This window comes from Halichoerus grypus, chromosome 5, assembly GCF_964656455.1.
Source record: "Halichoerus grypus chromosome 5, mHalGry1.hap1.1, whole genome shotgun sequence".
Classification (NCBI taxonomy): domain Eukaryota; kingdom Metazoa; phylum Chordata; class Mammalia; order Carnivora; family Phocidae; genus Halichoerus; species Halichoerus grypus.
Window position 1 is genome coordinate 89,850,344 of NC_135716.1, and position 12,587 is coordinate 89,862,930.

General features: G+C 35.9%; 1 protein-coding gene across 1 annotated transcript in view; it reads left to right on the forward strand.

The window, feature by feature from the left end:
* The window catches only part of SPAG17 (sperm associated antigen 17), a 219,474-nt gene that overhangs the window by 116,261 nt on the left and 90,626 nt on the right, over nucleotides 1-12,587 (forward strand). Inside the window, exons 18-20 of the mRNA XM_078072554.1 lie at nucleotides 158-312; nucleotides 4,479-4,657; nucleotides 6,457-6,551. Of these exons, the coding sequence (XP_077928680.1) occupies nucleotides 158-312; nucleotides 4,479-4,657; nucleotides 6,457-6,551 (429 nt within the window). The remainder of the gene's footprint in view (nucleotides 1-157; nucleotides 313-4,478; nucleotides 4,658-6,456; nucleotides 6,552-12,587) is intronic.

Genomic DNA, 12,587 nt, shown 5'->3' on the forward strand with positions numbered 1-12,587 from the left:
CTCCAAAAAAAAAGTCTACCACTTATGTTCTCACGAACAGTGAGACTAACAGTGTAGAAATAAAAAGAGGAAGATAAGGGGGCTGAGATATGCCCTAGCAGGAGACCCTTCCTCTGGGGTGGGGGGAGACACAACAATGCAAATATTTTGATTTCAGGTTCTTCAAGAAGCCAACCAGCAATACAGGTGGATTGATTCTTATTACCATACCCAGGACAACTCTCTACTTTTAGTCTTTCATAATCCAATGAATATACAACATCTGCATTGTGAACATTGGAATATTGCTCTTCACTCCAATGTTGGATTCAGGTAACCAACTTAGTTTAGTTAATAGCTATCTTAGTTTAGTTAGCTTGTTAGTTACTTAGTTACTTGGTTTTTAGTTCCTTAGTCTAAGCAAGGTCGTTCAAGTCAAAGAAAACTTCAATTTAGTTCACCAAGTTGAATGTTTGAGGCGTACCAGCCACTGTGATAAGCACCAAGCTATACCACTAAAGAAGACAGTCATCATTCCTGGACCAGTTAAGTCTAGTGAGGATACTATTACCTTACACTTGATTTATTTAGGTTCTAATAAAACTGCGTCTGAAAGATTTCAAGTAGAAACTATAAAACATGACATTCTGCATGCTGATTTTGGGTAACTCCACTTGATCTGGGGAAGACTCAAAAGTAGGGCAATTGAGTGACTTATCAACACACAGCCAGTCGCTCAGCAAACTGAGACCTCTAAGAATCAGTGATTTTTTTTTCTTCCAAGCTCCTTAATTATTTCTTCACGATCTTAAAGCTTTGTTCTCCCTTCTCAGTAATGATGAGAATATTTCATTATTTTTTTCACTGCTGGTTAATATATATCCAGTATTTATTATTTGTACAGCATTGTTTTAGCTTAAAAGGATACAGAAAGATAGAGAATGGACTTACAGAATAACTGGAGGAACAGGTCCTGTGCTAATCCTTTGCTTACATATACAGCTTACATAATATAGTGCATTATTTTGGGAAGGGTAGGAACACTTCACATGGAAAACCATTTAGAGATAGTGGCTCCTTGGGGGCTGGATGGCAGGGCCCAATGGGAGAGATGATAGTGTGAAAAGATGAAGAACAGATTATCTACAACCTTTGCAGTTCTTCTAAAGTTAATCTTCTATTCAGGATTTCTATTTCTTCTTCAATTACTTTTGGTAATTTACATTGTTCTACAACTTCATGCATGACATTTGGATTTTGGATGTCTGTTAGAATAAAATCAAACATTTTTCTCATGTTCAAATGTCCATTCCTGAGACAGATATATTAGTGTCTGTCTTTATGATTATAATTTTGTCTGTTTCTCCTGTCAGTTTTGCATGTGTACTGTGTGTATATGTGTGTATGTTTAAATTTATTTTTGAATCTGTATTTTTAGAAGCATTCTTCTTAATGCATTGTAAGTTTTAGCAACATTTTAAAACGTCCCTCTTGTTCCCTTGAATGCTTTTGACCTTGAATTTCACCATGTTTGATTGGAGTCTCTTTTATATAAAAAATTACTGATATAGCTTTCTCAATCATTTTATGTGTCAACTAGGAATTATGTTTCACAATATTAATAGAAAACTGACTACAGTGGTTAAACTAATAAGGGGATTATTTTTCTTCTGTAGTGAGAAATCTGGACTTGGGCAGTGTCTCGGGGATAGTGCAGCTACTCACCAGAGTCATCAAGGATCTGGACCTTTTCTGGCTTCCTAGCCAGCCATCTGCCACCCTTTTATTTTTCTGCATCATTTTGATTTGTAGCTACATATCTTTTAAATATCAGCTTGGATTTTTTCAGCTACTCTGAAATCCTCTGTCTTTTAAAAGATTTTAATAATAATAATATTTTAAAACTTTATATTTTATTTTATTTTTTATTTTTTATTTACTTTTTTAAAAGATTTTATTTATTTATTTGAGAGAAAAAGTAGGAGAGACAGTGAGAGAGTACAAGCTGGGAGGAGAGGGAGAAGCGGGCTTCCTGCAGAGCAAGGAACCCGATGCAGGACTCGATCCTAGGGCCCTGGGATCATGACCAGAGCCGAAGGCAGACACTTAACTGACTGAGCCACCCAGGCACCCATATTTTTTAAAGATTTTATTTATTTGAGAGAGACAGACAGTGAGAGAGAGATCATGAACAGGGGGGAAGGGTAGAGGGAGAAGCAGACTCCCTGCTGAGCAGGGAGACCAATATGGGACTCAATCTCAGGACTCTGGATCATGACCTGAACTGAAAGCAGATGCTTAACCAACTGAGCCACCCAGGTGCCCCTATTTTATTTTATTTTTTTATTTTGAGAGAGAGAGAGATAACACAGAAGTAGTGGGGGAGGAGCAGAGGGAGAGAGAATCTTAAGCAGGCTCCATGCCCAGCTCAGAGCCCAACGGGGGCTCTATCTCATGTCCCTGAGATCACAACCTGAGCCAAAATCAAGAGTCAGATGTCTGTCTGACTGAGCCACCCAGGTGCCCCTAAAACTTTGTATTTTAAAGAATTAATCTATTCACTTCTATTTTTATCAATAATGTCTTTGGCCTCATTCTTAGCATTTAATAAGCATATTTCTACTTTAGGATTAATAATCCCTTTCCTTCCTTTTGTTAGATTGAATTTTTAGTTCATTCTTAGTGTGTGATGTTTTTAAAGTTATACATTCTATTTGTATCCTTCTAGAGGTTATTCTTTTAAATCAGATATTTAAATATTTTATATCATAATTGGAGTTAATGAGTATTAATGTCATTTCACAGAAAATGTTAAAATTTTTAACATATTTCCACTTACTCCCAACTAATAGCCTACCTCCATTTTGAAATTTTATTTCCAAATTTTATTTCCAATTATTAAGTAATATTTTTTAATCACAGACAAGTAACACAAATAATTATTTACATTTAATTACAAATTGTACTGTTTTTTTCCTCAGCCCTTTTATTTATATCCCATGTTGTCTTCTTTCTTGAATTTATTTTTTCAATGCAGCTGGAGTACATTTGTGAGTAATTCTTTCAGAAAGTATCTGTGGCTGGTGAATTCCTGAATCATTGCATGCTGAAATATTCTCTATTTTGTCATCTCATTTGAACACTGATTTGGCTGTGTTCCCTCATCATAGAAAAAAAGCAAGAACTCTAGGTTTTATTTGAAAAGCAGAGTCATTGAAAGGTTCTGAACTGGAGAGAGACATGATCTGACTTAAGAATGAAAAGAATCTCTCTGGTGACTGTGTTGAGAATAGACTACAGGGCGTCGAGAGTAGGGACACGGAGACTGGTTGGGAGGCTACTGCAGCCATCCTAGCAAGAGGTGATGGTGGCTTAAACCAGGAAAATAACAGTGAAGTAACTGAGAAGTGATTAGATTTTGAATATATTTTAAATATGTGTTTTAAAAAATCATTTGGGTCTCCCAACAGATTGGAAGAGGAGTATGAGAAAATAAGAGTGGTCAAGGATGCCTTCAGGGCATTTGGGTTGATCGACTAGAAGTATAGACTTGCCATCAGCTAAGATGCCAAAAGCCTTGACCTTGACAGGGCAGTTTGGAGAGGAAGATCAGTCAGTTTGGGAACAGGTTGAGTTTGAGATGTCTTTTCCCTTCCCAATGAAGATGTTGCATACCCATAACCCATAGTCTACAGTTTTCAGTTTATTTCTTTAAAAGGGATCAAGAATGAAAGAAAATTGTGAAATAACCTGAGTATAGAATCCCTCTAATTTTATTTTTCAAGCCTTAGGCCTTACTTTCACACAATTTGACAATAACTAATCTTGATTGTCAAACCTAAATATTTCAAATTATTTCCTCAGAAACAATTCTCTCAGGACATTCATATGTTATAAGTATACATAACATTTCATTAAAAATAAGTACAATCATCAGCATAAATAGAATGAATGAGTTTGGGAACAGATATGACCTCCTCCTGGTGAACAACAACTGGCTGGTGTGAGCCTAAGTGCACAAGCAGTGTAGGGCACAGTATTTAGGGTGTGGAAATTTGCAGGCCAGTAAGTTTTATAGAAAGACTGGAGCATTTCAATTAATACAGTGAGTCATTAGCTGTCATCAATTAAAAGAGTTTCTATTATGCTATAAAATTTCCTTAAAAAGAGATTGCACCATATTACTCTCCAGGTAACAGTGTTGAGAGTATCAAATTTTTTAATCTTCTACTGGGCTGGAAACATCTCATTTTTAAATTTGTATGTCTTTAATTGTGGATGAAGTTGGCATTTTTCATATGCTCACTGGATATTTGTATTTGACTACTTTGTACAAATTACATCTAGGATATATCTGAGTCTATTGCATTTGTTACATGGGCAATTTAGGATCAGTTCATTTTTGAAAAGTTCATTTGCACAGTTGGTATCTTTAGTATTGATTGATTATAATTAATAGTAACTCAATTGTCATTTGCTCTTTTTTGCTTTTTTTAAAGGAATTATTTGGAACTTGTGGCAAAATCCATTCAAGATTGGATCGTAAAAGAAGAAGCCATATATCAGGAATCTAAAATGGCTGAGGAAATCGCTAGGACGAAGGCTGAGCTGGAATTGAAATCTGCTGGTGCCAAAATCACTTCTCCTGGCAAAATTAATGCTGTTAAAAAATCTAAAAGTAAGTAACTGGTTGAACTTACATGTAAAGTCCAAAGACATCCTCCTATTTGTTAATGTAATCAAGACTGGATACTTAAATATTAAAAAGAGTTGCCTATAAATTTCTGTGACTCTTTACTTTCTCTAAAAAATAGAATAGCTGCATTCCAAATATGATGAGGTTGATGATGGGATAATGGAATATTTGTCTTATATTGATGCCACTTCCTGCCAGACCTAGAAGATTCGATCTGTCCTGCAGATTAAATGTAATGTTAGGGAAATGCCAAATGTCTTTATTTTGGCAGGGTTGATAGGTTCAGCTATCTAGGATTTATTGATAATATATGAGGCAAATTCAGAGTCAGTATCTCTCCATTAGAATACTTCTAGATTCCAAAAGTGAGATTAAAATAAGACCTTTCTTAGAAGAGCAAGCAGAAGAGTCCCAAGACTAATTGGGGGTAGGAACCTAAAAATAAAGGGAAAAAGCATTCTTGGGGGCTTTTGACAGGCACTTGACAGGATTTGGGATCAATACATACATTTATTTTTGTTCGTTTCCATGGCTTTGATGTTGTTGGGGAAGGGAAAGAGGGTGAAAAAAAAAAGAGGAAGGATACTTGATAAAGAAGTAAAGCAATGAGGGAACTTGTCTGGAAAACAGGGATATCTCACTAGGTTCATGCATAGGTAATGTTTTCCATGTTAATAATATTCATTATTTCTGATAGCAGAAGTTGAGAGTGATTTCTCGTAAAAAAGCAAAGCTATATATTTTCCAAAGATTTTGCAACTTCTGTAAATTACCAAAGGAATTTGTGCTGGCTTGATTTTTAAAATAAAAATTAGGAAGCCAAGTTGGTAATGAATCAGTCACCATCCACCAAAATGCTTATATAATCAATCCATCCATCAGCCTGGGCTTCCTCCTGATGGTGCCTGGAATGACGGATGGGACTATATAAAAAAGAGAGGTAGGGCCACCCTCTCACAATAGAGTCTAGGGCCACACTTGTCTATGAGCAGGAAAAATTGTGGGTTGACTGCCTTTTCTTTATTCTGCTTCTGAACAGAATCAAAAGCTTAATTACCATCTAGATGCCTGGGGGAAATCCAGATAATGGTCAGTTTGAGATGGGAACACACTTGGTAGGTATTGCATTCAGTTTGAGACCTTTTAAGTCAGGAAAATTGAAAATCTTCAAAATGGAACGACTATAATGGCAAGAGCAGGGCTTCAATATAAGTTAGATTTGTTCTGTGTGGTCTTTTAAGGGGTTAAACTAGGATTAATTAGGTTAAAGCTGTAGGGAGAGAGAGACCACTTCAATAAAAGCTTCAAAGTCGCAACACAGTGAGGATGGAATGCACTGCTTCCACCAACAACAAGGACGAGGACAATGGTGACTTCCTCATCTCTGGAGGAGCTCAGTTCCACTTCAGACATCCACTCTGGAGACAGCGAGAAAGAGTGAGGGATGAATGAATGGAGAGTTGGACTTGATAGCCTTTAAGATCCCCTATAATCCAGGGCACCTGGGTGGCTCAGATGGTTAAGCGTCTGCCTTCGGCTCAGGTCATGATCTCAGGGTCCTGGGATCGAGTCCCGCATCGGGCTCCCTGCTAGGCAGAGAGCCTGCTTCTCTCTCTGCCTCTGCCTCTCTGTCTCTCTGACTCTCATGAATAAATAAATAAAACATTTAAAAAACAAAACAAAACACCATTCTTAAGATCCCCTATAATCCAGAAATTTGGTACTTCTATGAAACTTGGTTGTAGAGAGTTACTAAGAAGTTTAATTTTCTCTGGTTATAGGTAGCAAAGGAATGAGCAAAACAGAGATAGTGGATCAAGAAAAAGAAAAAGAGAAGGAAATCAAGATTCCTTTCATTTTAGAAGGCTCTCTCAAGGTAATTCAAGGAAAGGCAAATGACACTGAATCATTACAAATTCAAATTTATTGTGTGGTAGAGAGTTGGTGTGGTGTAACAGAAGTGATCTTTTTAACTAAACTCTCAGAAATAATTGAATCTGCAATGAAAAAGCAGTCTCTCCACCGATCTGTCTCCTTCTCCAGGTGATAAACCTTTAAAGGACTCTGTGTCATTCATTTTTATATAACCAAAATCCAGGGCAGTGCCTTGTTCATACTTAGTATACTGTCTGTTTCTGTTGCAGGTGTTTGGTTTTTGTTTCTAATTTTTAATCGGAATTTTAATTACAAAATTGATATATGGCTTATAATAAATCAAAATTACTTTGGCTCTCCTAAGCCCCTGAAAATAAGAAATAATAACGATTTGGTATGCTCTTTACTCATACATGCAAGCATGCACAAATATAAAGAAGGTCTTCATTTGTTTGGTTTTGATTTAGATTGGTATTTTTTTTTTCTACTCTGTCACATACCTTTTTTTCTTAGCAACATATCATGACTATCACTTCCAGATAATATCTAGAGATCTAACTTATTTTCATAGCAATATTATTAGTCTATAATTTGGATATATGTAAAGTATTAAACAATTTCCTTATTAATAAGTGTCATTTATGTTTCTATTTATACAGAAATATTTTACTTTATGTAGTCAGATCAATCATTTTTGGCCAAAATTTGAAAGACATAATACCACATTTTGGCAAGGATGCAAAGCAAATTGAATTCTCATACACTGCTGATTGAAATATAAGTGGGCACTTCTACTTTGGAAAACTGGACGTACCTATTAAAATCAAGCATACAATTTCTTTTTAACCTAACAATTCCACTCCCGGGTATATACCTAATAAAAATGCATGCATGTATGCACCAAGACACATGGACAAAGTTGTTCTTGCAGCATTATTTTTTAATTCTCCCAAACTAGAAACATTCAAATATTCATCAGTGGAGTGCCTAGTATGGTTCAGCCATACAATGAAATACTGGTGAAGCTTTGGGAATGAATGACCAACAGCTACACCCAGAAATACGGATGAATCTCACAAACATCATATTGAGCACAAGAAAAGAGAATGAAAAGAATATATCCATTATGTATGGTTTCATTTACATAAAGCTTAAAAACAGACAAAACTAAGCTGAAGTATTGCAAATTAGCATAATGGCTGCCTTTAGGACAGTAGAAATAGGAAGTGATCGGAAATAAGCCTGAGGAGGGCTTCAGAGGAGTTGGAAATAGTCTGTTTCTTGACCTGGTGGTGGTTACAGGAGCATTTACTTGGTGATAATTCATTCAGCTATTCAGTTAGGATTTATGCTGTTCTTGTATGCATGTTATAGCTTCTCCAAAAAAAATTTTTTTTTAAATCTGTCATTCTTTTTATGGTTTCAGGGCTTATAACAGAATGATTCCACCTTGATTTTACATCAATTTACCTGTATTCTCTTAGAATATTTTCATGATATTTTTTTTATATTTAGATATCAAATCTACCTGAAATTCATTTTTTATAGTATAATGAAAGGGGTTTTTTCTTTGCCCACATGGATTGTCATTTTACTAGTACCACTTTATTAAATGTAACATTAATCACCTCCCTACACACCACAACTGAATTGGAATGTTGACTATATAACATAATAGGTACTTATTTATTTATTTTTATTTTTGTGACTTACTTATTTTATACATCGAAATTTGTACCTCTTAAACCCCTTCACCCATTTATTTTTTTGGATCCATTTTTTAATGCTGTATTCTGTTTCAGTCACCTTCTTAATTGTTCCTTTGCAAGCACCATACTATTTTAATTACAATAGCTTTGTTGTAAGCTTAAATATCAGGTAGGCAAGAGCTGACTTCCACACTCCCATCAGTATGCAGTAAACCTCAAAACAATGTAGGTTTATATTGGTGAGCCTCCCTGGCTTCTTGGTCTTAATGGTAAAAATAATTACATGCCAAATCTTTAAGTTTATTATTTGTTGCTGCTTAATTTTATTAAATTTTAAAAATGTATGTTGGTTTTCCTCCTTTATTTTATTGATATATTGAATTATGGAGATTTATTTAACAATATGAATAAACTTTGCATTTTTAAAGCAAACTCCTCTTCAATATTTCCTAAAATTTTGTCCTCATCCCACATAATGACATATTTATAATTGCCTAGGGGTCTCTGGGGAGAAGAGAGACTTAAAATACAGATACTTTTACTCCATCTTAATTGCATCTTTTTGAGTAGAATTTAGGAATTTTAATTTTTAATAAGCTCCTAGAACCACTTTTATGCACATTATAGATTAAGAATTATAACACATTTTTTTCATGGTATGTTATTATTTTACTAAACAACTGGGTTTGGTCTGATACTATTTTATCTAGATTTTTTGTGTCCATGATAAATGAAATTAGTCTATAGACTTTCATGTTGTTATTAACAAGAATCAGTATTAAGGTTAGCTTGGCTTGAAAATAAATTAAGGAAGGGTTTTTACTTGGAGGAGGGAAGATGGCAGAAAGAGTAGGGGACCATAGTTTCATCTGGTCCCTTGAATTCAGCTAGATATCTATCAAATTATTCTGAACACCTGTGAATTCAACCTGAGATCTAAGAAAAGAATTGCTGCAATTCAGCAAATAGAAAATTGACCACTTTCTGCAAGGTAGGAGGTGTGGAGAAGTGAATCTAAGGGGATATACTGGAAGACAAACCGCAGGGAGAGGGAGCCTCTGTAAGCCAGCTACTGGAAAGTGATATAGCAATGGAGTACAAAACTGGAACTCTTAAAAGTCTGCTCCAGTGAGGGACGCCCCTGCCTGAAAGATGCTCAGGTGGTGAAGGAGAGCAGAATCCTCGGTGGGACAGTGTGGTCTCAGGATCCCCAGGGTCACAGAAAGAATGGGGGTGCCCGATTGTGGCAAAGTTCCCAAGCATTGGAGCAGGGAAGCAGACTACATTCAGTGAGCCTGGGAGTGGGCTCTCAGCTCAGTGTTGCCATAACCGTGAACCCCAGCACAATTGGGCAACCGCTCTCCAAGGAGGGGCCCAGAAAGTGGCAGAACCGCTGTGAGGACCTCCTCCTTCCTCTTGGAGGAGCAGCATGGATGTGCACAGGATCAGGCAACCACAGTGACCCTCCTCCTCCACCCGGGAGGATTGGTGCAGGTTTGCACCTTAGGAGTCTTCAGAGTTTGGCACACACAAAAGTAATTGAGTACTTTTCCCTGAGGGTGAACTGAAGTGTGGGGGCCATGATAATTCAGCTCTGGGGCTGAAGATTGGGTGGCTGCCATTTTTTTTTCCATCCTCTAAAGCTGAGGGGAAAGCCTTCAGGGAACAAAAGCTACATAGAGCAATCTGATGCAGCTTACACTGAGCCTGGCCCCCTGGCAAGGGGCAGTGCAACTCTACTCAGGCAAAGACACTGGAGAATCAAGGCAAAAGACCCCACCTGCAGAAGACCAGCAGGAACATCAGGCTAATACCAAGTTTATGGATCACACAGAATGGAAATCTCCTGTACTAGGGGAAAATAGTATATAGAATTCAAGGTTTCATCTCATGATTCTTTAGTCATTCAATTTAAAATTCTTTTTCTTTTTTTTCCTTTCCAACTAGTTTCTTATTTTATCAACTCTTTTTTAAGTCTTTTCTAAATTTTCATTTTTACATTTATAATTTATAGATATATTCTTCATTTTTTGCTTCCTTTCACTGTATTCAATTTTATTTATATATATGAGTTTTTATATATATATTTATATATATGAGTTATTTATATATATGAGATATATATATATATATATGAATTATATATATATGAGTTTTTCTTTCTTTACAATTTTGGGATTTAGTGTCTTCTAATAGACCAAAATACACCTAGGACCAACTGGATCACCCTGTTTTGTCCACCTGTGAGATTATATTCTTTCTTATATCCTTTTTTTTTTTTTTTTTTTGGTTTCCTATCTCTTTGGATTTGTCTAGTGTATATTTCGCTGGGGTCATGGCTAATATTTTTTATTTTGTTCACTCATTCATATATTCTTCTCTGGACAAAATAACTAGAAAGCAAAGTTCACAAAAAAAGAAAGAACCAGAGGTAATACTCTCTGCCATAGATTTAATTGATATGGATATAATTAAGATGTCAGAACTAGAATTCAAAATGATTATAAAGATACTAGCTGGACTTGAAAAAAGCATAACTAGAGAATCCCTTACTACAGAAATAAGAGAACTAAAATCTAATCAGGCCAAAATTAAAAATGCTTTAACTAAGATGCACTCTAAAGTGGACACTCTTAACAGCTAGGGTAGATGTGGCAGAAAAGAGATTCAGTGACATAGAAGACAAAATGATGGAAAGTAAGGAAGCTGAGGAAAAGAGAAAAACAACTACTAGATCATGAAGGGAGCATTTGAGAAATGAGTGATACCATAAAGCAAAAAATACTAGAATTATTGGGGTCCAAGAGTAAGAGGAATGAGAGAGAGAGAGAGGGACAGAAGGTATATTTGAGCAAACCATAGCTGAGAACTTCCCTAATCTGAGAAAGAAAACAAGCATTCAAGTCCAAGAGGCACAGAAAACCCCCCTCAAAATCAATAAAAATAAATCAACACCCCAACATATTATAGTGAAGCTTGTAAATTTCAGAGATAAAGAGAAAATCCTGAAAGCAGCTCCAAACAAGAGGTCCTTAACCTACAAGGGTAGAAACATTAGACTGCCAGCAGACCTCTCCACAGAGACCTGGTAGGCCAAAAAGAACTGGCATGATATACTCAGGGTACTAAATGAGAAAAATATGTAGCCAAGAATAGTTTATCCAGCTAGTATGTCATTCAAAATAGAAAGACTGATAAAAATCTTCCAGGACAAACAGAAACAAAGAATTTGTGATCACCAAACCCCCTACAAGAAATATGAAAGGGGATCCTCTAAACAAAGAGAGAACCCAAAAGTAACATAGACCAGAAAGGAACAGAGACAATATACAGTAACAGTTCCTTTTCAAGTAATACAATGGCACTAAATTCATATCTTCCAATAAGTACTCTGAATGTGAATGGGCTAAATGCCCCAATCAAAAGACACAGGGTATCAGATTTGATAAAAAAGCAAGACCCATCCATAGGGTGTCTATAAGAGATTCATTTTAGACCCAAATGTGAAGTGAAAGTGAAGGAGTGGAGAACCATTTATCATGCTAATGGACATCAAAAGAAAGGTGGGCTAGCAATCCTTATATCAGACAAATTAGATTTCAAACCAAAGACTGTAGTAAGGGATGAAGAGGGACACTATATCATACTTAAAGGGTCTATTCAACAAGAAGATTTAACAATTATAAATATTTATGCTCCTAACTTGGCAGAAGCCAGTTATATAAGCCAATTAATAACAAAATTAAAGAAACCCTGATAATAATACAATAATAGTAGGGGACTTTAACACCACACTCACTGCAATGGACAGATCATCTAAGCAGAAGATCAACAAGGAAAAAGGGCTTTGAATAACACACTGGACCAGATGGACTTCAGAGATACATTCAGAACATTCCATCCTAAAGCAACAGAATAAACACTCTTTTTGAGTGACCATGGAACATTCTCCAGAAAAGGTCACATACTGGGTGACGAATCAGGTCTCAACTGGTACCAAAAGATTGGGATAATTCCCTGCATATTTTCAGACTACAATACTTTGAAACTGGAACTCAATCACAACAGGAAATATGGAAAGAACTCAAATCCATGGAGGCTAAAGAGCATCCTACTAAAGAATGAATGGGTCAACCAGGAAATTAAAGAAGAATTTTAAAAATTCATAAAAACAAATGAAAATGGAAACACAACTGTTCAAAATCTTTGGGATGCAGCAGAGGCGGTCCTAAGAGGGAAATACATAGCAATACAAGTCTTTCTCAAAAAACAAGAAAGGTCTCAAATACACAACCCCACCTTACATCTAAAGGACCTGGAGAAAGAAA